General features: G+C 49.0%; 1 protein-coding gene and 1 long non-coding RNA gene across 5 annotated transcripts in view; both read right to left on the bottom strand.

Annotated features, from left to right (window-relative positions):
• Positions 1-17,476, bottom strand: part of NUP93 (nucleoporin 93) — an 84,846-nt gene extending 67,370 nt beyond the window's left edge. For 2 of the 4 annotated variants that reach the window (XM_076349391.1, XM_076349394.1), the window contains exons 1-5: positions 17,456-17,475; positions 14,795-14,865; positions 12,882-13,059; positions 10,986-11,199; positions 10,315-10,432 (exon numbers count right to left, since the gene is read on the bottom strand). In XM_076349391.1, coding sequence (XP_076205506.1) covers positions 10,315-10,432; positions 10,986-11,164 — 297 coding nt within the window. In that variant the 5' untranslated portion in view covers positions 11,165-11,199; positions 12,882-13,059; positions 14,795-14,865; positions 17,456-17,475. Of the gene's footprint in view, positions 1-10,314; positions 10,433-10,985; positions 11,200-12,881; positions 13,060-14,794; positions 14,866-17,455 lie in introns of all 4 variants that reach the window. The other 2 variants (XM_076349392.1, XM_076349393.1) reach the window with 2 other exon arrangements.
• Positions 17,477-23,261: 5,785 nt separating this feature from the next.
• Positions 23,262-24,253, bottom strand: LOC143165730 (uncharacterized). The gene is made up of 3 exons (XR_012996308.1): positions 24,116-24,253; positions 23,968-24,033; positions 23,262-23,494 (listed from the first exon to the last, which is right to left on the bottom strand). It is a non-coding gene; the product is annotated as an uncharacterized LOC143165730 (long non-coding RNA).
• Between the last annotated feature and the right edge of the window lie 697 nt (positions 24,254-24,950).

Genomic DNA, 24,950 nt, shown 5'->3' with positions numbered 1-24,950 from the left:
GGTAAACAGTTTACACACTTATTAGTTAGTGACTATTTTAAACCAAAGCTTGATAACGCCTAGGATTAAGATTTTGGATGTGGAGTCAAACTGTCTAATTACTACAGCGGAGAGGAGGGCATGTACAACAATATACCTGTGGCCTTTCCCAGACTGCTAAATTACACAAATGGTTTGGTAATAAACCCCGGTGGAATTCATCAGTGGAGTAACACTTTCAAGAGGCCTGAGTAAATTAGGGGGGCTTGAAAGGAGGGGAGGGAGTCAAGAGCTGCAGCAGCTGCTGGTTTTTCCTAATAGATTTGATGAACAGCCTCGCTAGAAAGAAGGTGTCCAGGGTTTTATGCTGTTTGTGACCACAGGAGTTGAGACAGTCTGGCCCGCTCACGTTACAAACTTCCCTTGCGAAAGAGTGATTTGTTTTGTACAGCCCACAGCACCATGAGGGATTAGTTGAGAAAGATGCTCAAGACAATGCTTAAGTAATAAAGACACTAGCAAAAAACCCTGAAAAAACAACAGTTCAGGAGAAGGGTAACAAACCCACCTCTCTCTGTACAGGTCAGCTCCAAGCCACTCTGTCCCATTTCAGAAAAGTTTGCTGAAGATCAGAATTCTTTTTTTTCCCCTATTGCAGTTGGGAAATTTTCTTTAAGTCTCCTTTTCAGAAGTAAGAACTGAAAAGCCATACTGACTTAAATAGGTAAACGTTCATTTTTCAATCCCAAACCTATAGCTTAGATCCATTAACCCACCACAACACTGGGACTGAAAGCTTCTGTCATCTGTGGAAAAGTCCCCGCAACAAGACCTCTGCACGGCTATGAGCAGGGCTTCCCAAAGCCCAGTGCCTCCGTTTCCAATTTCCAGAGGCACTAGAAGGACATACCATGGTCCATGCAGGAAAGAACTGGATTACTTCAAAAATAAATACATAAAAAAAATAAACAAAACAAAAAACCACTCCAAACTGTGGTCTTACGCTGTTACTATCCAAAATGCTGTTAATATTTTAGAAACCTAATTTACCTTCTTGTTAATTTTTCACCTTTTTTTTTTTTCCCCCTTAAATGCGACAAAGATGAATTGGGTTCACTTCTGTGTATAACCAGTTCCACTGTTAAATTCCAGCACAGCCCTGCAGATCTTTTATTTCAGAGCTATAATCAAGGTACTGGAAATCTCCAAATCCTCTCCTGTAAATTCTACGCTTTCTTTGTAATGGTTTCGAAATTGATGGAAATATCAATATTTTAGAAAACAAAATGGAGTGGTGCTTTGCAAAAGCTACATTTGAGCCTCAAATAAATAAATAAAACCATCTCTTTAGCCCAAGTAATTGCTCTATCACATGATACGTGGAGCTGGCACATTGCCAGGTTGCAAAAATTTGCATCTCAGCATTGCTTCTTCTCACCAATCTGTAGAACCACAGAGATGAAACCGTTCTACTAAATTTTTCCAGCACCGTGAAAACACTAATTCCAATAGTTCATTTGCACATGCTGAGCACACACTGTCTAGGTCAGCAGTCAATACAAGACCCCAGCGAGCACTAAATTAATGGGACGGCATGACATTAAGAGGTACTGCGCTGCCAGAAGTGCCGTCCTCCTGATAAGATGCAACACGGATCCTGAAAGTCATTAATAATCCCACAGTACTTCTTGCAATAGGAACACTGCTCCAAGCAGGGTCTCGGTGAAATTCTGACTCACATAATCACATCCCACCAGCCGAGGTTTGCTCTAGAGTTTCAGCTACACGTGGTGTTTTAAAGGGTCCTGCAATGCTACTGACAGAAGGAGAGATGTCTACGCCTCAGCACAGGAGAGGCTGCATTTTGGATATGTGATCTCCAAACTGCCTTTTATACCGTATTTGCCCCTTCACGGGGGTACAAATTAACATTCAATTAGGAACTGGAACAATTTCCATCAAAGGGCAGAGCTACGCAGCGTAAGGAGGAAAAAAGGGGAGAGGGGGAATGAAGTCAAGCATCACAACTCAAAATCTGGTCTCTGTTTTAAGATGTTTATGATAGATACATCAAAGATGTTTATTAAAAGTCTACAGTCGTACCTATTTAAGATGCAAAGAACATATCTGGATTAAGCAGACAGGAAATATAAAATGTGCCAGGACACAGCAGAATTTAAATAGATCAATAAACATAGCTACTAGAACAAGAGTTCCCAATTTTTCCATCTCATGACCTTGCATTAGCATAAAGTTTTGAAATGTCCTTTTCATACTCTCTCGTTTACCCATAATGACAGAGAAAGGCAGGTCATGTCTCTTCTCTCCCTGTTCCTAACCCACTAGGGTTAGGAATCCATGATCAGAACCATGATGAACCGGAAGATCACCACATAATTAATCCCGTTAGCATGCAACCAAGCAAACAAAAGAAATTTAAAATAATTCAGTATCACAGCATTTACTGAGTGACTGTAATCTGGCCAACTAACAAAACGCCATAGAGTATTCTACATTAAATGTGCCATGGTTTGGGGGTTGGGGGGGGGGGGGGAGGGCGTGTGCACGTGTTTGTTTTTAAGGTTAATAAGGCCAGGATAATTTAAAACTGCACTACTAAATCATGCTATTAAACCAGTAATGAAAACTAGAGAAAACTGCTGCTTAGATGTAAACTAAGCATGTGAGGGGAAAAAGTGACAAGCAAAAAAATAACACCCAAAAACCCCAAATACATTCCCAATGTTTTGGGCTTCTTTTCCCTGCCCCCCCTGCTGCCTCTTTTTATACAGTGTTATTCGCTCACCCACCTGATGCCAAAAGGCGCTTTCACATCCCAGCCTACGCACACCTTGGCATTTCCCAGGGCATTCTTTGATCAGCACAGGCCTTGGGAGGCTCGGGGCCAACCTGTTCATTCAGAGGGGCCCTGGGAGACTATCAGTGTCAGGGCGGTGGCAGACAAGCCACCGAACCCCTGGCTGCCTCGCCAAGGCTGCGTGCTGCAGAAGCCCTTGCAAGTCTCATCACCCAGCAGAGAGCCACAGACAGGCTGCAGTTTTCCTTTAGGGGTTTATGTAAAATTGGTACACGTTACCTAAAAGAAGGGCAACATGCAAACACGTCAGAGATGAGATGAGGAAGTTTTTGTAATTTATATTTCTAAGGTCCACATCCCTTAACTTCATTTGCTGCATGTCAAAATATGTATTCATTCCACATCACCGCTTTCTTCAATTGTGTTAAAACTGCCTCTGGCCACATTTAATTACCAGGATATTTATATTCTTGATTTACATGCCTAGATGTATACATTAAGGGTCAAATCCTGAATGAAATCAATGAGACAACCTAGACAAAGACGACAGTAGGGTTTGATACTAGCATGCACTGGTAATGGGGGGGGGGGGGGGGAAGACTTCCGAGAACCTTTGTAGAGAGGTATTTTTGGAGCACAAGATTTCTACAGCTTTTGAAGAATTCACAACTATGACCGCAAATACTATTTTTCCATTCGGACTGCAGCAATGCAAAGAAACCATCGGCTAACAACTGACCCTAAAAAAAACAAGGTAGAAGATTGCCCTCTTGCATTCACTGTCCTGGCCCTGCAATGGTTAAAAGGTCCCCACAGCTGTGCTGGCATCATCGATTAGGGTGAACAAGGAAGCGACAGAAAAATAAAGCCACCTTAATTTCAAGCTCCATTAGAACTGAAGGACTTGGAGGGGGAGAAATCAATGTTTGGCAAATGGGAAAGGACAAAATCTGCAAAAGGAAAAATGCATTTTCAGGCTAAGCTAATGCAAACAATGGATGGTGAACAGCACTTGAGGTTGCCCCTTTAAGGTTGTGTCAGCATTTCCATTTATAAACTCTGATTTTAGTTACACTCTAGTAGATTACCACAGGCTTTGGTATTATTCTAGCAGATACCAACCACAAAGCATATCACAAATGGTAATATAAAATAGCAGTAAGAGCTCACTGGTTGAATAATGCACCCTTTTGGTACCTGATGTCAGAGTAAGCGTTTTATAATTATGAGTCATAGGCATACATACACACAAACAGAACGTACAGTGCTGGGGCGAGCATCCTGGGACCCAGATTCTACCAACACTAAAACAGAAGTCAAAGCTGCCTTTGATACAAAGCCGGTTGATGGTACTCTGAAATTAAGTAGCTGGGATATTTTCAAGTTTTTCAGTCTGCCTCAGTTGCCACTTGGACAAATTTCAGTTTAACCTTCTGCCCTCATTTAGATAAAAGCTCTTACTTCTGTATCTAGACCTCCAGAGAGCTACTCAGTCAGTACTCTGAACATCCACACCCAGAAATCAAAACCAAACCCTGGTTTCCAACCTTTAATTTCAGTTCTGCTTAGATCAGAAGCCAAGGTGAAACTGTTGTACAAATGAGATAATTCAACAAAATTTTCCTTCAGTGTAATGGAGCCAGGACTTCACCTCAAACTTTCAAAGCAGATAAGCAACGTATGCAAGGAGAGCTCGTGTCCGTTTCGAGCACTCATTTCACAGATCTGCACAGAGCTGGACCAAGCCTTAGAAGTGAGAGCAACACCATTTCTTAAAATAACCACCATGACTTTAGGCTTGGACATTTCAAAAGAAGCATGCGGGGGGACTAAATCTAGTATCAAGCCATCATGACATGTCCAAAACACTAAGCACACAGTAAAGCATAACGTATACTGTAATCAGTCAAACTATCTTAGTAGGTATAAATCAGGCCTTGATCCTGCACCTAACCCCTACCAGGTACCCCAAACAAGTTTACTGGAGCAGCAGCAAACCTTCCTCTGACATCCATACATAAACCAAAACAGCACACGTGCAAGAGCCAGGTCCTGGCTTACACGTTACAATAGTGCAGCCTTTCCACATACTTGTAATAATTCCTCCTCTGGCTGCCATCACTGGGACCTGAGAGGGGTCTGCTACGACAGTGCTCACAAGAAGAGGACATCATAGTTTGCATCTTTGGAAGAGTGAAAAAATACCTTTTCTGAACAGAATGACAGTAGTATGCTTATACACATATACCCCATCTTTGAGATACCAGCTTGCATGATCAACCCTTACCTGGGATTTTTAAAAGCCACAAACAAAAAAAAACCCAACATGCATTTATGTGCTAAAGATGGCATCAAGAACATCAAGAATCACTCGACTACCATATTCAACTCTGAAAATATTTTGCCACAATAAGGCTTTTTGACAATTTAAAAAAACCTTGATCTTTATAAACTCTTGACATAGGAATTGTTATGAACTGGACTGGCTGTGAGAAGTGTTTGTTGCGTTGCATGCAATTTAAGAACACAGTCTTTGACATGAGAGAGGAAAAATACAAATTCCTATAATTTAGTGGCAAGCTTAAAATCTTTTTCATAATCTTCCTGGCCTAATGCTCTAGTGGGAGACATTTCCTGGACTCACAACCCTTTTATGTGCAAGCAATCTACATTTTACAACTGATAAATAATTCAGGTAATTAATTGAGCTGCAATTTGGTGCACTTCTTAGTCAGCACTATGGAGTACCATTTAAAAGAGATTCTGTACAGAAAGTTCCTCTTGCTTGTTAACCCAACCTGAGGCTTCTACTAAGGTGAATTCCTAGAATCTCTTAATGCTTTCTGAATGTCTCGCATCAGCGTCCTGGGACTTCATGCCCTGGGATGCTCCCTTCTGATTTTTCTTGCTGTGTTTTACTCTCTCTAAAAGAAATGGGATATTTCCTGGAATTCTCCCTCTGCAGTGCTGCCTGTTGTCATTTGAGAGATTAGATTCTAACATATCTCCCTATGCTGCCCACATACAGGCTGCTAGAGTAGACCGCAATGTAAGAAGGAACAGAGACAATAAGTAAATACTTTAGGTAAGAAAGCTGGAGAAGCTCAAGCAAACTGTCGGGAAATCACTGGATGCAAAGGAGCGATGTGGGAGCACATGGCAGGAAGTCTAAGGAGTATTTTCATGCTGTAAGAGCTTTGATAGAATTTAGAAGTTAGCAGAAACCTAAAATTCATACAATAAAGATTTAACCATATTTGTAACCTTCACACAACTGCAACAGTCAGCAAAGGCTAAGCATTAGGTCTATGCCTCTGGCACAGGCGCCCATATTCACCTCCAGAGGCATCACCTACTCCCGCGCTGTGGTGTACGTGGGCTGTACCAGTGCAGAGTCCCACCAGTTTTACAGGGAGGAAGACTGCACAGACTTGCGGTTTCAGGTGCTCATCTGAAAAAAGTTTCAGCCTCTTAATCAAATGATGCTGTAAAGTATTTATGAACTAATAACACTACCTGCTAAAACTGAAACTTGAAGGACACTACATATGCAAGAATAATTAAAGTGCTAAAGAATCTACAAATGACAAATAAGTTTCAGATGGGATTGAAGGCTAAACAAATTTGCTGCAAACTACACAGGCTTGTGAGTGTAAGTGTTGAGCATCAGGAAGAGACAGGACTGAGGACAGCTGAACCTACAGTACTGACAATAAACTGTGAAGAAGTTTTTGTTGGTTAAAAAAGAGTAATGGTAATGTTAGAAAGTGCAGGCTGCAGGCTTGATGCAGAACAGAACAGCTCTTCCCAATCCACAGAATTAAAGCCTACCAGTATGTCTGCGTAAATACTGACTAACAGCAGAGGAATAGTAGAGTCCTGTAAAACGATAAACTGGATCCCTTCCTTTTATCATTCTGCACGCTGCCTTCCAGGATACAATGGGAGCAACTTACGGAAGGAGAATGCTACACAGTGTAAAGGGATAGCTACATCTGGCCCAAAATAAACACAACAAACCTGAAGAAGCCTTATGAAACTAATAAGCTAGGAAGAATGAAAACAAATCCCAACATAATCATCAGAAGGTATAAAAAAAACCAACAACATAGGAACAAGCTTTTGTAGCACATCTTTATCTAAAGCATCAAATAATTTTACGACCTACCTGGTTAACAGACCCAACTAAAGGACAATCAGTAGCGTGTAACACGAAGGTCCTCTTACGTAACTAAGAGCAAAACCTTAATAAAGAACTACTCTGAAAGGACAAGGTCCTGTTGTTGATGACTGTGTACCAGAACCTACAGATGAGCGCAGAGACTTGTCCACATTCTAAGCAAGTTACTTTCAGATCACAGACCATTGTCGACATTGGCCAGACAGCTCGAGGTTTGACTGCAAATGTCCTCAGACAGAGCAGAGGATGATGTTCTGCAAAACAACACAGAAATCCTCGCACCTGTTAACTGCAAAACAAACAGGGACAAAACATTTAAGACTGACATGGTACTCATGCCTGCAAGATGACCTAAAAATGGAACACCTTCCCATTGCAACTCGGTTTCAGCTAATGTACTATGAATGTTTTCTGCACACGGCCTGCAAAAAAATTTCAAGATTCAAAGCACACATGTATTAGCCCTCAGACATGAGTAGTTAGATTTAAATTGAAGTGATCACTGATTAAATCACCAGTGTTAATCATGATTCAAAACAGCAAGCGGGGAACTTTGATTTAAATTATTGATTTCAATCCTGCTTTTCATTTGTACTTTTTAGCCATCTTCCTAAAGGAAGGCCTGAATCTCATTGGCTGATTTGGCCATTTAAACACATTGATTTACAATTAACCATTGTTTTTATGCTAAATTTGAAGCTTTTCCGAAACAGGAGAATACAGTTGTATCTAGATTCACAACATAAACTTATTTAATAAGCACAGTATTTATTCAGAATCATAAACATTTTTATTAAGTTTGAAAACAATGAATGAGAAATTTCATATTTACTAGATGACATTTACACATGCACTTACACACGTGCTTCATGTCAAGCTCCACTAGGATGGACTAGAATCCTATGAGAAACAGACCATATGAAAATGTTCAGTCAATTAAACTGCCTTATATAAAGAAAAAAGTATCCAGCTTGTATTTCAAAATGTCTGCGTTTCAAATTGTCTGCATTTCAAACTGTGTCTCCTATGAGACCAAAAGAAATCATAACTTTAGTAGCAAAAAGACAGATTGAAAATGATGGCTAGACAGAGGCATTTCAGCACCTAAACGGACCAATATTTAAGAAACTTTCAAGAATGCCTATGCAAGGTAAGTACTCAGTTCCCACAGAAATCACCTGGAGTTGAAATCAATGGGTCTCAGATACCAAATTTGTTTAAGCATGGTTGAAAATCTCTTGATTTCAGGTGGTAAGATATTTTAAAAAAAATCTCCTCCACATTCCTTCAAACTTTTCCAATTAAGAAATCTCATCTGTCATTTTTTTGTTTAAAAAAATGCTTATTTTTATTTATTAATTTTAATAGTTTATATTGACATTAGTCCATAATGTCAACTGCCATGTATTCAAACTTACACACTTCCTTTTTTTTAAAGAAATAAAGGCATTCTAATGAAAAACATTCAAATATTGACATGGGTCATAAAAAAAATAAATATACTGAGATCATCACCGGAATATACCAGAATCACCATATCAAATGACAAGGCCTTGAGATCTGGTATAATTAAGAAAGAAGAAAGCTTTCACTTTTTGTTTAGGTGACCAGTAAAATAAAGAAAAATGTGAGTATTACGCAGTCCTATCCATTTTTCCCATATGCCACAAATCTCAGAATCCAAAGAGTCAAGAGCTCCACTGCTTCTGGGCTTGAGAATCTACAATAAGATTGCTCTTAAAGGAGAAAGGAAAAACACCAGAAATCAAAGAATTAACAGCAGTAGTAAACAAAAAAAAAAAGGGAAGAGTTTTGAAAAAATCTAGACAGAATGGAGGTCAAGGAAGACATGTACCAAGTTTAACATCACCAATTAGAAATACAACATCAGAAATTGGAACAAAGGAATAAAATGAGAAAAGACAGAAAGTGAACAGTGCCAGTGGTTTAGAGCTCTCACTCTATGATCATTCAATGGTCAGTCTCTAGAGTGCACTAATTTTTAGTGAAAAAGACAGGAAAAATCATCTGGGGAGGGTGAAAGAAGATAGCCAAATATGCTAGGAATTGCCAGAAGGTGAAGAGGTGCGAAGGCACAAGAAGAAATCATGTATTTGAGAAACACGTTAGGTGCCCTGAGTATTCGGTTTCACGCACACACTCACCCCGCTGCGTTCCCAGCCCAAGAGGGCTGAAGGCAGCCCCGACACAGAGGAGTACTGTTGTCCTGCAAGGAAACACCTCCTTGCTACAGGACCCAGGGCACACACCACTACTACTGGAAAGGCTATCGTCCTTAGAGAACAGGGAATTAAGTCAATCTGACTGAAGAGAGGAGACCACAGGGCTCCTAACACTAGAATGAGACTAGACTAAGGGCCCCTCCACCCAAAATGGATGGCACCAAATTGCTTAAATAAAACATACCAGAGACAAAATGGGGTAACTCTTCACAGGCCTCCCTTCCCTCCCTTTCCCTTCTGAAGTTAAGTAACCTAAGGCATACCACTTCTGCAAAAAAGAAGAGCTTACAACTCTTTTGAACCTCCTAATTTAGCCATCTGCCAGTAAGGAGAGAGAATATAAGCTTCAAAGTGATTAACCAGTAATTCGGACTATTGTCTTCAATGCAACTCACAACACCAATTCCATACCTAGCTCTTAACTGAGTAATGAATACCACAGATCTCTTCGTCACGAAGAAAGATATTCCACAAGGGCAGGCAACTATCATAAAGCAAAAATAGATGGGTCACATTAATTTCTAAGACACCTGGGGAGATGATCTACAGGAAGATTTACAAGATTAAATCACGCTGGCAAAGCATAAGAAATATGGCTAAGTCAGTCTACCACGAAGACAACGTTATGACATCGAGATACAGTGAAAGAAAAAGCTGTACTCACCTCTTCTCCATATTGACTTAAATGCCCCCTATTCCAGCACCTCAAAATTGCCAAGCGGTTCCACACGTGTTCTTCCAATCAGACACAAAAAACAGATCTCAAAACTACAAGGGCAAGGTATCCCTGTGCAATTTAGGCTTGCAAAGCCAAAGACAGCTCCACAAAGGCAGCAAGTACATAGTTCCTCTTCACTTCAGCAACAGTGTGGAACCTAAAGTACTTCTGCCAGTCTGGTACTTAATACTGCTTCTGATGGCTAACTCAAACATTTTTCACCATTGAAAGCAGCATCTCTCCTCTGTACTTCCTCTAGCCAGTGAATTAAACAGAGCAAGACTATTTCCACAATGGCCTTAGAAGAGCTTTGAACCACAACACAGGAATGGCAGTTACAAGGGCAGTGTAATTCACACGTCAGAAATGCCCTTACCTGGATGTCAGTGTCCTTCACAGGTTCAAGAGGCTCAAACGTAGTGGCTGCACTTAGACTCTCTAGTCGCTGAGAAATGTGAGATATATCAAGCCCTCTAGACCCAAGAAGAACAGACCTATAAGGAAGAAATTGTACATGTATGAAATTAGTATTGAACAGACAGAACTCTAAACCCAAATTCATTGCCAATATTTAGGTCAGCAGCTAGCCATTTACAGACAGGGCTCCCAGCTGCATTATGAAAACTGCATAAAAAACCAAACTTTGAACAGCCCTGTGTGTATACCTAACCACCTCAGCCCTGCTGAACTCTTTCTGCTGTTCCACTGCAGTACTGCACAGCTGCCAAGTCCTTCCAGATAGAAAAATTCTATAGCATGTTGGTAAATGTCTTCAGCAGCGGCCAGAACAAGGTACTGCACTTTTTGGCTTTAGTGCCTGCAATCAGAGACAGCAGCTCCTTCAGTAATCAGTAGTAATCCTTCAATTACTTTTTTTTTTTTAAGTAGGAAAAAGTTGGGGAGGGGAACGGGAAAAAACAACTCTGCAGTCATTCTGTTTCTCCCAGGCATGTCCTCCTGGCAAGACTTCCCACACGTTAGAAACCAAACCCGTAAACAGCTTCTACCCTCTGCATAGAGTTTCCAACGCCAGTGCTCCATACTTACGCCTTAACATCTGCAGTCTCCTGGGAAGTGCGGGTCAGAGTGCGGGAACGCAGGCGCTCCCCAGCCTGCTGGATCTCCTGCAGGTTGCGTTCTACATGAGGTAGCTCAGAGATACCTTCTGTCTCAGCTGCAAGCTGTTCTGCCTGCTGGAGAAGCTCTCCGAAGCCTTCAGTATCCATCTCTGTTGCAGGTTTCACTCAGGATGCAGAGAAACCTTCAAAGAAAGAGAGAAAATTCTTGCTCAGCTATAAACAGTTTCTATACCTATGGGCACACAGACAGACCAGCAAGAGCAGGTCTTCTAGAACAGGATACTCTTCTGCCCATCTTCCCCAAGCGCTAAATATCAAGCAAATACTTTCGAGTGGTCTCAGAGAGCTTTGCCTTGCAGAACTATGTTCTTAAGGCAGATCTATGGACCTGTCAGAAGCGGGATAGAGATGCCGTGTGACAGTTCATATATTGCCTTGATACAAAGGAGAGTGAAAGCAGAGAAGTCCCTGTGAAGAATTTGGTGTTAATTTAGCTATAAACTACTTGCATATATATTTTTAATATATATATTAAAAATGGAGACATAAACATATGCATGCATAGATATATATGTATATATGAGGGCTGAAAACACATAATTTTAACATGAGGTTAAATTAACAGCAAAACAGACAAGCTTGTACATAGACAGCCACAACTAGCCATCTATTACAATGTGTTAACCCATGTCATTAACCCCCAAAATCAAAAGAAATATGTACATGTTGTTCCAATGTAAAAGGTGTGCGTCTAACTGATGCACGCAGAAAGTTTTACCAGTGTTTGTGAGAACTGCTTGCATAAACCAAATGAGAGAACAGTCAAAGAAACTATACAGCAAAAGGCAAGGGCTGTAACAGATAAGGTCCTTAGTGCATCATGCAGTTCCAAATTCAGAATGGAGCCTGTTATTTTTACAGAAAGGACAAAAATGTACATGCCTGGGATCAATGTGGAAGAAACACATAGCTGCAATGGTGTCCATATTAATGAAATGAAACCCAAACCCTCAACTTTATGCACCAAATCCATGATTTGCAGCTAAATCAGCTACATGCTACGAGCACCTGGCACCTCCGTAAAGCCACAGAAGATCATAGAAATCTAGTCTTGCTGGATGGTCCTACAGACATGGGAATCTCCAGTACAATCTCTCTCTCATAGCACTTCCACCCTAACCCAAAGTGTCTGGGATCAAATAGGACAAACCGGATCTCAAGCATTAATTCCAGCTCTTTATCATTTACTCAAAAGTAAAATCACTGGAAGCTATCTGGTTGAAGGAAGCCCACCAAGAAGAAAACAGGGCATTTTTACAAAACAAAAATAGCCTGTGATTCAAGTATTTCTTGGTACCCCTCAACCATACCAAAGGAATTAACAGTACAATTTTAATATTCCTCATGTTCTCAGTCTCATCACCATTCCCAGGTACAGCCACCAGTGGCAATAGCACTGCTTTCATCTGTCCAGACAAGTGATTTAAAAGCACCGCATGATGATTCATTCAGACATATGCAATTAGAAAGAGAAACTGATCTCTACTGCCTGGGTGCCAGGACAAACCCCGACAGGCGGCATCCAGGAATGGAGAATTTCACAAGCACTCCCCACCCACTTCTGGAGAGCTGGGAGCTACTGGGGGAGGCAGCGATCACATTTGCACCGACTTGTTAATCAGGTGAGATAGCAGAGACTGGATTCGTTTGAGCAGATTAGCGTGCCACCGAGATGGAGGGGAATGGAGGGTGGAAATAAGCAGTTTCATGCCCTGCAATGCAGTACTGAACATCTTTCCAGTGTTTACTTGCGATAACTCAGGTGCACCCTTGCCAGAAGCAGCCTCTGTTGGCAGACACTGACCAGAACAGCCACACTCCCGTACAGTTAAGAATGCGGTGGTCAGATCCTCCGGGAGCGGCGACTGCAAGAACAGCACAGAATTCAGCTTGATTTGATCCGATCCGGTCCACTTCCTCTTTTCATTACCAATGAGGTAAAAAGTCGGGAGCATAAGAAGGCACTAACTTCTCGGAGAGCACTGAAATCAAAAGCATGGAGAATCAGTGCACTATGAAACTGCTCCCAAACCTGCACTTTTTAGCCACAGACTCCACGTCAATACCATATAAGGTCTGTTCCATAAATTTGCTGATGTAGGACAATTGCAACAACTCTGTGAGATTGAACTGAATTCAGCAAATATAGAATAAACTAGTTATTTTGGAGCAAGTTAAACTACCTGTGATTATAACCACGCACTGGAAATGACAGCTCAAAACTTATCTAAAGAGCCAACATTAAACAGCTTTTTCTAAGCAACAGAATTCAAATATTTAGACTAAGTAACAGCATGAACAACTTCGTCTCCACCCTGACAGAATTTACTGCATTCAAGAGACTGCAGTCTGACTCTTAATGCTGCTGTGCAAGATGGAAACTGCTACCACAGTAACAAGCAGAGCGATGGCAGATTTTCATGTCTGGCTGGGGAAGGAGCAACAACTGACACCTAAGGGAAAGAAAATACATCAGAAATTAAACTAACTTCTGCAAAACCAGATCGACCTTGGGCTAAAAGCCAGGACTGAAAAGGCTCTTCTGTAAGACAGCTTTGATGACTTATCAATAGAAGCTGCTGCATTAGACTACTATTCCATTAAACCCCAGTTTAATGTTTCCCCAACATTTGAAACCACAAATAAACACTATATATTGTACAAGTTGACTGGATTTAAGCCAAAAAGAAACTAGAAAAGATGATGACAGGTTTCTTAAGTCTATTCAGACTGATTATAAATGATGATTTATTACCTAAAAACCCCTAGAAACTCCTCAAGAGCACTACAATGCTACCTAATGAAGAATGCCATAGCTATTATACTCCAAATACGGCCATGATGAACATTTTACCATACTGGCTTCAGAAAGACGCAAAGCTGAAATACTCCAATGTGTGCGCAAGCGTCTGTGGTACTTCACATACTGACAGGCTTTGTGTCATCTAATTAATTAACTTTGAGAAACAGACTAAAAAAAAATTTAGATTTTTCCAGTGCTTTGGAAAAAAGGAGGAAAACTTCACAGGGGAGAAGGAAAGCCTCGCCCGCTACATTCAGAATAGCTGATGGACCAATACAGTTCCACAAGTTGCAAAGAGATTCTTCAAAATGGGAAACGAAGAGGAAGAAATCCAGCGTTGCCCTCTTGCAGAGGCTCCCGCCCCAGAGTGCTCAAGAGACCCAGTCTGACGAGTCAGGATCAGCTTCTTTCGGAAGGAAGACACAAGAGCACACTAGTAAGCAAAAGTGGGCAATTCTTTGCTTGCTGCAGCCGAGATCTGAGGCAAAGGTGCTTTTTCGACAGGCTCCAAGCCTGAGCTGCTACAGATAGCGTAGCAGCTTCTGTCTACTAAGCTAAACATGAATAAGTAAAAGGCCCATTCTGCAGGCCTGGGGAATTCTGTATGAACAGCAGTAATAATACCAAGCCCTCGCACGGCACTTTGCATGAGCAGACATCCAGACATTTCAGAGAGGAAGTCAGGAACATAATCCCCTCGTTACAGGCAGGGGAACTGATTAAGAAATGCAGAGATCGAACTCAAAGAGCAGGTGGCCAAATTTTTGTTTGTTTTTAAGGGAAAGCACAGTGACATTTATAGGATATTAGTTAGACACTGAAATAAGCTGCCTTCTAAGGACGCAGATGCTCTGTCACTGGAGCTTTTTAAAAGTAGGACGGGCATAAAGCAGAAATGGTGTAGACCTACTCACCCCTCACCAGGAGCAGAGACACATCATTGGGGTCAACTCTTGAGGTCTCTTCCTGCCTTATTTTTCATGTTCTACAAGTGGAAGCAACCAAGTACAACCCAATTATCCGCTGCACATTTTCAACAGCTCACCCTCTAGTATGTAAAGCACAGTAATAAGTGTTTAATCAAACCTAGCAAAGGGAAAACTTCCACATCCTAGCTACGCTAAAAACATATGAAATCAGGATAGGCCAGCTTAAAAACAAATACCTTAAAGCTCCAAGCTATACTTGGTACTCCATCTGGTACACAGCCCGTTCCCCCAGCAACAAAAGGCTGATGCAGGAAAATCCTGAACAGGCCACACAATAGGTAACAATCTTCCAAACTTACTGTTTCTTCTCCCACTCGCCAATTACTCCTCCCCTGCCTCCCAGAAGATTTTCAGTCCTGTATCTTTTATTCTTATTCTCATCCATAGGTAGACATGCAAATGTCTAATCATTTTATGATTGCTATTAAGCACTTGGTCTCAAAGAGCTCTTACAAGACATATGTTGAAGAAAAATGTTTTTTCAAAGTTTTAAAGGCAGTAACATTCACAGTTGTTTGCTCTTGCCCTCTGAGAAAAGACAAGCAAGGGCACACGACTCTTCTCTGTCCTGTTCATTATTTAACCTGGGACCAAACAGTAGGCATTTCAAATTATTTCTTCCAATATATACTATCACGCGTTTGTCAACACTGCCTTTTATCTACCATCCGACTTTGAAGTTCCTCACATTGGTCTCAAGTCCCCACTGTCCTGAATAACTGACTCGGCTGGCAGTTTTGCCATCTTATCACTCTCCCTCTTCTCCAAACACTTAGTACTTATTTTAAGCACCTGACTCTCACCCAACTCAGCAGGGCACTAACTTCCACAGGGTGGCAAACTGACCCTCATTAAATAGAGCATTTAGTTTGGTATTTGAAATTCCCTACATGAAAACCCAGATCCCCCCCCACTGAATTTCCTGTGATATTATCACCAACGTTATGGATTTAGATGACAGAATCACATACATTCTCCAAGCAATTTTTAAGCTTTTCCTATTTGTAAGCCCCTAGAAGTTTTCCCAAGGAGCAGGAAACCCTTTCAGAGACACAACATAAGCGAACAGCAGTAAAGCACACAGGAACTGGCTTTTCTTTGTCACCCTCACCTTAGTTCTCTGTGACCTAACTACTGTTCCATAAGACAACATGACCGAATTGAAGGAGGAGGGGAGCAGCCCTTGTTTGCACTTGGACTTTAATTCAACCCTTTCCACTCGCTGTTAATATATTCTGGTTTAGAATAACGTTGGGACACAGATGGCACCCAGCACTCCACAGTAGTTGCTAATTAAATACCGATACCCAGTGCATCTGCAGCTCAAGTTTTAATACAAAGGCACTTCAACATCATGTCACAGAAGTCTGGCTGTTGCCTGCAGCTGCGACCAAACAGTGAGAGTGAGTGACTCTGTACACTTTACAATGACTCTGGGAAAATCAAAACAGTAACATGGAGTGAATATCTTGCCTAGGAGGGACTAGCAAACAGCATTCTTTAGGCTCAGAAATAGAATTCTGCATCCGAGATGCTCTGTAAGAAATCCTTATAGTCACTTTCACCTGTTTTGCATGAGAAGTCAGCACTACTGTTGGTAGAGAGGACTTGTGAGCTGGGGTTGGGGGAAAGGGCTAGTCATCATTCTCATTCAAGCATAGTCTGAAGGGTCCACATTAAGCATTTAAAGATAGCTATCCTGTCCTGCACCAAACTTACTCATCTGAAAAACACAACAGTCCCGAGTATCATACATGGTTTACCTTCTGCATTCAAAAGTCTTCTATATCCTGCCAGGCACAGATGAAAGCAATGCTTAGCAACTATGAGGTCACACGAGCTTACCAAAACCCACCGTGAAACCGAAGTTGAGCCACCCATGAGCTCCCACCACCTGATGCCCGGCAGCAGGTGCTCTTCCCCCAGTCAGGAACCAACCAATAACCCTGCCACGGCGAGGAATAACCCCCACGCACACAACTTGAAACAGTGAGGCCAAATCACATGCAAACACCAGACCCACTCTCCTGACACCTCCCCATTCAAACGAGCTTCTGCTTCCTGAAGCACCAACGCGGCACCTCGGTTAAACGCTAAGCTCTCCTTCTACAGCCGGGCTTTGCACTGCCGACCAGCACAAACCAGCTCGGATGAAGAGACTACTCCTCGCACACACAAAGCCAGCCCCGCTGCTTTAACGCGGGCTGTTTTTCGGGCAGAGATATACAGAAACCCCCGAGGAGCCCCAGAAAGGCCCACGGGGAGGCCTGCGAGTGCTCCTCACCGGCCCGCCGCCGCAGCGGCCTGCACTGCGGCTGGGGCGCTCGTCAGGGAGCGCCAGGGGCCGTGCCGCGGCCGCCTCAGGCAACCGCCTCCCTGAGGGGGCTCTCCTCAGGGGAGGCCCCACCGGAGCCCCCCACCGCAGGGCCCCGCCCGGCCGCCGAGGAGAGGGAGCCCCGGGCGGGGGGCGGCCGCCGAGGGCTCAGGACCCGGCGGGGGGGAGGCTAGAAGCCGCCCCCGCCCGCCGAGGGAGAGGAGGCGGCGGGAGGGGAAGCCATAACGCACCCGCGAGGCGCCCTCACCTACCCGCCGCTCCGGCCGCCGCGCCAGCCGTCCCCGCGCCGCGCGCCCCTATTGGCCGCCCTCGCGCCCTTTCCCGCGCTCCCATTGGCTGAGCCGCCGCGCTTCCCGGCGCCGCGCGCTCCCATTGGCCCAGCTGCCGCACGTCCCCGCGCGCCGGCTCCCGCCCCCTCGCGACAACAACTTTATTGAGGCGCTCGGAGGCGGACACGGACAGCGCGGGGGGGGGGGGGGGGAGGCGGGAGGCGGGAGGCGGGAGGCGGCTGCCTGAGGAGGTCACAGGTTCGAGGCTGCTCTCCGCCCCGTGTGCTCGGCGCTGCACGCCCTCCCTCACCGGTGACATGGCCTCCTGAAGGTGTACAGGGATACGCTGCGTTTGGTCCCTTCGTGGGCACATGCGCATAATGGCGGGGGAGCAAGACACTGGCCCAAGCCTTACAGCAGGTATTGCCAATGACACAGGATTTGTAAGGCAAGATCTGGGAACCAGGAATTTTGCGGACCCCGGCAGGGCACATCCAACAGCCTGCTTGTGTAAAAGGTGATGGATGGACCCCGTCGCTGCTCCAAAACGTCACCCATCAAACCTTCAAAGTCCCTCCCTCGTAACTGCAATCATGTCTTTTGTCTTCCTTAAGGCTTGTTTTAACAAGCAGCAGCAAGAAACACCCCCCTGCTCCCCTTTGCCCAGCTCTCTCCATACCCCACCGCCTTTCTCCCTGGTGAAAAGTTATTCCTGCTGAGGAAATCCCTAGCACCACGGTCTGGCTGCAGCGACCCCCTCGGCTCCCATTTTGTGATACCCAGCAAGGGAAGCGGATGCAGCACCAAGATTTCCTACAGCCCTTCAAAGCCGAATGGATCGCCCCATTAATACACCCTCTATTTCCGAAATTGCCCATGTGAAAAGCAGCCCCCATGCCTAAAGCAGCTCCGAGCCCAGGGGCACCGCTGGCACGGGCTGCAGTCACTACCCCCTGATTGCCAAGTGCAGGCAGGGGGGTCAGGGTGCACCCCTGCCCATTGATTCGTGGCCCTGACCACTGGCCTGCGAAGCAGCTGCGTGGAACTCTGCCCTCACTGGGATGCGCTCAGGCAAATTACATCCCAGCCTGCCCCAACACCGAAACCCAGGTTCTCCCAAGGGTGTCTCCTTGCACGCAGGACAACAAGCGTCAAAACATGGCTTTCCTGGAAGGCTCCTGGGGGGTTCTTTTCTTTGCCTCACTAAATACAAGTTCTTTCAAGCCCTCATAAGTCATCTCCTGCCACTTCATTTTTTCCCCCGTCGCAAGCATCACTTAGGGCATATGAAAACACCCAAGGTGGCTCTCAAATGTAGCTAGCCGGGGGGCTGCCTGTGCCCCAGCCCCCCAGGGCTGGAGCATCTCGAATGTACAGCAGAGATTTAGGGTCGCATCAGAGTGCAGGGCGGCCATAAGCACTTCTGATATAAATTACAGCCCTGCAGGGGCTGCCCCGATTCCACTGGCCCTGCTTCAGGTCTCCAAGGAGGCGAAGGTGACTCGCAGCCATTCCAGCTGAGCCACCTTCCCCAGCAAAAAAAAAAAAAGTGCAAACCCCGAATTTTCCCCCTCCGAGGCGGGTAGGTTGCTCTCCCCGTGCTGTGACACTCACCGGTTGTTCAGCGGCTGGCTAGCAACCCCCAAAAAATCAATGTTTTCCAGTGCTGGGTGCCTGCGTGGCTCCCCGGAGTCTGTGTTCTTTGAAAATCTAGTTTTAACTCCTTCTGATGTATTTAGCACTATATGCTGAGACCCAGCACATATAAAGTGTGTTTTTCCTGTGCCACGGGCTGATCCGTGCCCTGGGGTCTGCCATGTTTGGGCTTGGCCCCAGGGTGCCCAGTTACACCCTCCGTGGAGCTTCATCCCAAAAATTAGCAGGGGGAGAGCGCTCGTGGCACTGGAGCGTTTGGGGCAGCCACTTTGAGGGGTGTGCTAGTCCCCATCAGGATGCCATGGTGGGATGGGTGTCCTGGTGGGATAGGTGTCTTGGTGGGATGGGTGTCCTGGTGGGATGGGTGTCCTGGTGGGATGGATGTCCTGGTGGAATGGGTGTCTTGGTGGGATGGGTGTCCTGGCGGGATGGGTGTCCTGGCAGGATGGGTGTCCTGGTGGGATGGGTGTCCTGGCAGGATGGGTGTCCTGGTGGGATGGATGTCCTGGTGGGATGGGTGTCCTGGTGGGATGGGTGCCCTGGCAGGGTGGATGTCCTGGTGGGATGGGTGTCCTGGTGGGATGGGTGTCCTGGTGGGATGGGTGCCCTGGCAGGGTGGATGTCCTGGTGGGATGGGTGTCCTGGTGGGATGGGTGTCCTGGTGGGATGGGTGCCCTGGCAGGGTGGCCGTGCCACCCCAGCTCTCCCTGAGCCTGTCCAGGCTCCCGGGGCAGCTTTCCAGCGGGAGGAGAAGGGTCCTGAGCTGCCCGGGGACAAGTGCTGGTGCTCCCCTGGGCTGTCTGGGGGGGAGCAGCCGCCCTGCAGGGCAGGTGACACGAGGGGAGCCGGGCACACGCGGGGACAGCGGGGCTGGAGGGGCGCCGGTGCTGTGGGGCGGCGCTGGAACCGGGCAGGCAGGTGGCAGCAAATCCTTATGGAAGCGCTCGGCTGCACCGAGCCGGCGGCTGCCCGCCCCGGGGCGGGGGGGGGGGGGCTGCGCCTGCGGGCGGCGGGGTGCCGTCCCCTCTGCACGGGGTGCACAGGGTGCCTGTCCCCTCTGCACGGGGTGCCTGTCCACTCTGCACAGGGTGCCTGTCCACTCTGAGCAGGGTGCCGTCCCCTCTGCACGGGGTGCACAGGGTGCCTGTCCCCTCTGCACGGGGTGCCTGTCCACTCTGCACAGGGTGCCTGTCCCCTCTGCGCAGGGTGCATGTCCGCTCTGAGCAGGGTGCCTGTCCCCTCTGCACGGGGTGCCGTCCCCTCTGCACGGGGTGCCTGTCCCCTCTGCACGGGGTGCCTGTCCACTTTGAGCAGGGTGCCTGTCGCCTCTGCACGGGGTGCATGTCCACTCTGCAGGGGTGCCTGTCCCGTCTGCACAGGGTGCACAGGGTGCCTGTCCCCTCTGCACACGGTATATTTCTCCTCTGCACTGTGTGCATGTCCCCTCCGCACACGGGGCGTGTCCCCTCTGCACTGGGTGTATTTAGTCTCTGCACAGCGTGGGTGTCCTCTCTGCACAGGGTGCACGTCCCCTCAGCGCAGGGTGTATGTCCCATCTGCGCAGGGTGCCTGTCACGTGTGCGCAGGGTGCTCGTCCCCTCTGCACACAGTGTGCAGCTCCTGCGCACAGGGTGCACATCCCGTCTGCACAGCGCGTATTTCCCCTCTGCACACGGCGTACGTCCTCTCTGCACGGGCTGTATGCCAGCACCACCCAGGGCCATGGAGACACATCAGCCTCACGGGGCTCATGCAGAGCCAGAAGCGGTGCTGAGCACAGCCCCCCCCCGGGGTGCTGCACCCCGCTGCAGGGCTGCCCGGCTGGGTGTGCGCCCGGGACACCCCTGCCCCAGCTCCCCTGGGTGCCCAGGGGAAACGTGTGGCCACCTCAAAACACCTCTGCAAGCTGAGCTGTGCTTTTCTTCGAGGGGCTGGATAAAGTGCACCAGCCGCTTCTTGCATCAAGCCTTTATTCCCATGGCCCTCCCGCTATACACAGCTGTGTGCAGGCTGACAGCAGCTCCCACTTCATTAAAAAGCAGATTTTTTTTTCTATAGAACGTACTCCTGCAGGGACCAGAAAGCCCCCGGCCACCTCACTGAGAGCAGCTGCGGGCAGAGCTGGGCGCTGGGCACATCCCAGGCCAGTGCCTCCCATGGGTGCCTGCACCCATCCTGCCAATCCTGTGGCTTTCCTCACCCCAAATCACACCTGGGGAGGCTGGAAAGGGCATTGAGGCTGGGGGTCCATGGCTCTCGGGCAGCTGCTGCTGCCAGACAGGTGCGCAGGCAGAACCACGAGCAGGCAGGGGAGGCTGGCAGCGGCAGGGTGTGGAGGTGCACGCCCACCTACCACTCTGGCACACAGCTAGGAACAAGGAACGGTTGATGCCTGGGGTGCTTCCTGAGAGGGGAAACCCCATCCACACCCCGGCTTTGTTTCTGGTGCAGGATGTGGGCACCCGGCCCCAGGGGGTGCTCAGCCCACAGCCCCTCCGCTGCGCTGGCCAGGGTCACAGCCCTGCTGCACCGGGCTCCAGCATCGGGGCCGTGCCAGCTCCCTGTTCAGTCTTGTTTTCCAGCAAAGCGTCTTCCCATGAGATTTATTGGGTTTTAAATGCATTTAGGGCAAGGCAGGCCCTTAAACCCTGTCTCCAGCGCTAAGCCTCTGCTGCAACAGGCGGTGCTGGGAGGCTGCTTAGGCAAAAGACAGACACTAATGCAATAAGGCAATGCATTTAAAAGGCAAATGGGTGCTGAGCTAGGCATGGCTTTTCTCACCAGTGAGGCTGGGTGCTGAGCAGGCTGGACACCACTGCAGAGCCGAATGCTGAGGCTAGGCAAACCTTTGGGGAAGGGGTGAGCAGCTCCCCTGGGTGCCTGGAACATCCCAGGAAGGGCCTGGACATTAGGGACCGGCACTGCCATGCTCCCCCCTTGCAGACACCCCTCCTTGTGCCACCCAGCCTGGCAGGAAGGACTGCATGGGTATCCAAGGGCCTCCGTTTCAGGGCTGTCCCAGCATGTTGCTTTTTAAATTTGTCCTGTCCCTGGTGCCTGGACACCAAGGGCTGGAGGGGACATCCCTGCCAGGCCGAGCTGTCCCCCTGCCCAGAGGGTAATGGTAGTGGGGTGCCAGCCCTGGCAGTGGGGCTGGGAACGTGCCTCCGCAGCTGGCGTACCCAGTGGACGTGTACGGGCAGGCAGGGGCAGCCACCCCAGCCGGCAGCAGAGGCTCCTGTGCATAAAAAGTAACTCTTTCATTTGGCAGAGACTTTGAGAAGCAAAACACGGCCCACGCGCCTTCCCATAGCTCCCCCACGCTCCCAGCACCCATCACCCTGCAGCCACCCAACCATCAGGGCAGCCAAGTGCCGCATTTAACCCACGCAGGGCTTATTCACGGCTACAGTTGCCTGCCCCCCCTGGGCCCAGAGGTCATCACAGCTCCAAGCAAGGCGCTCCCCAAAAGTGGGCTGGAAAAAAGTGCTCAGAGGTCACGTGCCGGGCAGGAGGAGCCAGACACTGTAGCTGAAGGTATTTGGCACGGGGAGGCTGCAGGGAAAGCATCCCTTTGGGGACAGATCTGCTCTGCAAATGGATTGGGGTTTGCAAAGCACGAGCTCTTGGGGGAGGTTTGTCCCTGCCCATGAGACAGCCACGTCCCCGCTGAGGTTCGGCCAGGTGCCTTTCAGCAGCAGCTCAGAGCAGGTGAGCTGCCAGCCCTCGCCACCCTCCCACCCACCATGCTTGTTCCCACAAGCTCTCACCCAGAGGAAGCCCCGGGGTGTGGGAGCCCCAGGGCAGTGCAGAGACCTGCCACGAAGCCAGAGAAGAAGCCGGGCTAGAGCCCCCCCAGCCACCGCCTGCCCCATGCCCCTGGGCACGTCACCCCTGTCCTCACCAGGGGACCAGCACCTTAAAAATGCCCAGAGCCACCCCACATGCAGGATGAGGTCCATCCCCTGCCCCAGGAAGCTGCTTTTCTCCCCCAGGAAGGTGCAGAGCCCACTCAGGGAAGGCCATGGGGGTGTTTGTGAGCAGCCCCCCCCCCCCCCCAGCAACAATTCCCACACAGGGGTCACAAGCAGCAACAGGGCTCAGCCTCCAGCCCGACAGCAGCACTCATACCTCCAGCCAAACTCCTTTATTTCCATCCAGTCTCACCACTGGTACAGAAAATACAAACGATGAAGAAAATAGGCTTTTTTGTGCCCCCCACCCCCCATCCCCAAAGCGCGCTGGCTATTTACAGGCGGAGGTGAGTGGCTCAGGGGCAGCAGCTGCACTTGCTGCTGGCCGGCTCCTTGCACACGCAGCCCTTGGCGCAGTTGCTGCAGCTCGCAGGGCAGCAGGAACAGCAGCCTGGGGGGGGACACGGGGACACACGAGAGTTAGGGGGTGGGTGGGAAGGGATGGGGGGGGGGGTCCCATGGCGCAGGGGCACCCTGTGGAGAGTGGGACAGTTCCCCCCACCACGGGCAGGCCTGTGATCCTGATCGGGCAGTGGTTGGGGGTCCCACGGGGCAGGGGCACACCCTCAAAGGGGAGCGGGGGGGGGGGGGGGGGGGTGTCTCTAGGGGGCAGGGAAAGAAGGAGGGATCCCCATGAGGTTGCTACAGGGTGCGTGCAGGGGTCCCAAAGGGCAGGGGCACCCCTATGGGGGAGCAGAAGGGTCTCCCTAGGGAGTCCTACAGGGCAAGGGGGGGTTCTCTATGGGGCAAGGGTCGGGAGGTGCCCATGGGAGTCCTGCAGGGCAAGGAACGGGTTCCCCTAGGGAAAGGCTACCCCCCCCAGGGGCAGGATCCCCCCTCCCCGAGCTGAGCCCCCCCACTCACTCTTGCGGCAGCTCCGGCAGCGGCAGTTCTTGCACTTGCATGACCCGGCGCAGGAGCAGGAGTCACCTGGGGCGGGAGAGGGGCCGTCAGCCGGGACGAGCCGGGACGGGACGAGCCGAGCCGGGACGGGACGGGACGGGACACTTACCGGCGGCACACGTGCAGTCCTGGGGGTCCATGGCTCGGCTCGGCTCGCCTCCGTTCGGCTGGGCTGGGTTCGGCTGGGTTTGGTTTGGCTCCGTTCGCCTCGGCTCGGCTCGGCTCGGCTCGCAGCAGTTCACAACGGCTCCGGCCGCCCGGTATTTATGGGGCGGAGGCGCGGGGCGGTGCTCGGCGCTGCGCACGGCGGGGCGGGAGCGTGCTGAGCGTGGGGCCGTGCTGAGCGTGGGGCCGTGCTGAGCGTGGGGCCGTGCTGAGCGTGGGGCCGTGCTCACCCGGGGGCCGTGCCCAGCGTGGGGCCGTGCTGAGCGTGGGGCCGTGCTCACCCGGGGGCCGTGCCGAGCGTGGGGCCGTGCTGAGCGTGGGGCCGTGCTCACCCGGGGGCCGTGCCCAGCGTGGGGCCGTGCTGAGCGTGGGGCCGTGCTCACCCGGGGGCCGTGCACAGCCGGGGGCCGTGCCGTGCCGTGCCGTGCTCACCCGGGGCCGTGCCGTGTTAACCCCGGATCATGGCCCTGCCCGTCGTGTCGTGTGTGTGTCCCCGTCCCCCCCCCCCGCAGCTCCCAGCCCGCTTTGGGGAGGCCAGGGGGGTCCCACCCGCACCCCTTTCTGCCACCACCCTCCTGGCAGGGAGCTGTGTCCTGGGGGACCAAGACGCTGGAAGATGCCAAGGGGGGGTGACGGTGCTGGCATGGCATCGCCACCATCTCCCACGCATTTGGGACAGCCCTGCCATGCTTCCTGGCCCTTCTCAGCCCCGTGTGCTGAGAGCTGAGGTGCAGCTGTGCCCCCCACCCTTGGGGAGGCCGTGGGATGTGTGTGGCTGT

Source organism: Aptenodytes patagonicus, chromosome 11 (assembly GCF_965638725.1).
Source record: "Aptenodytes patagonicus chromosome 11, bAptPat1.pri.cur, whole genome shotgun sequence".
Lineage (NCBI taxonomy): Eukaryota > Metazoa > Chordata > Aves > Sphenisciformes > Spheniscidae > Aptenodytes > Aptenodytes patagonicus.
This window is presented reverse-complemented; position numbering and strand designations above follow the sequence as displayed.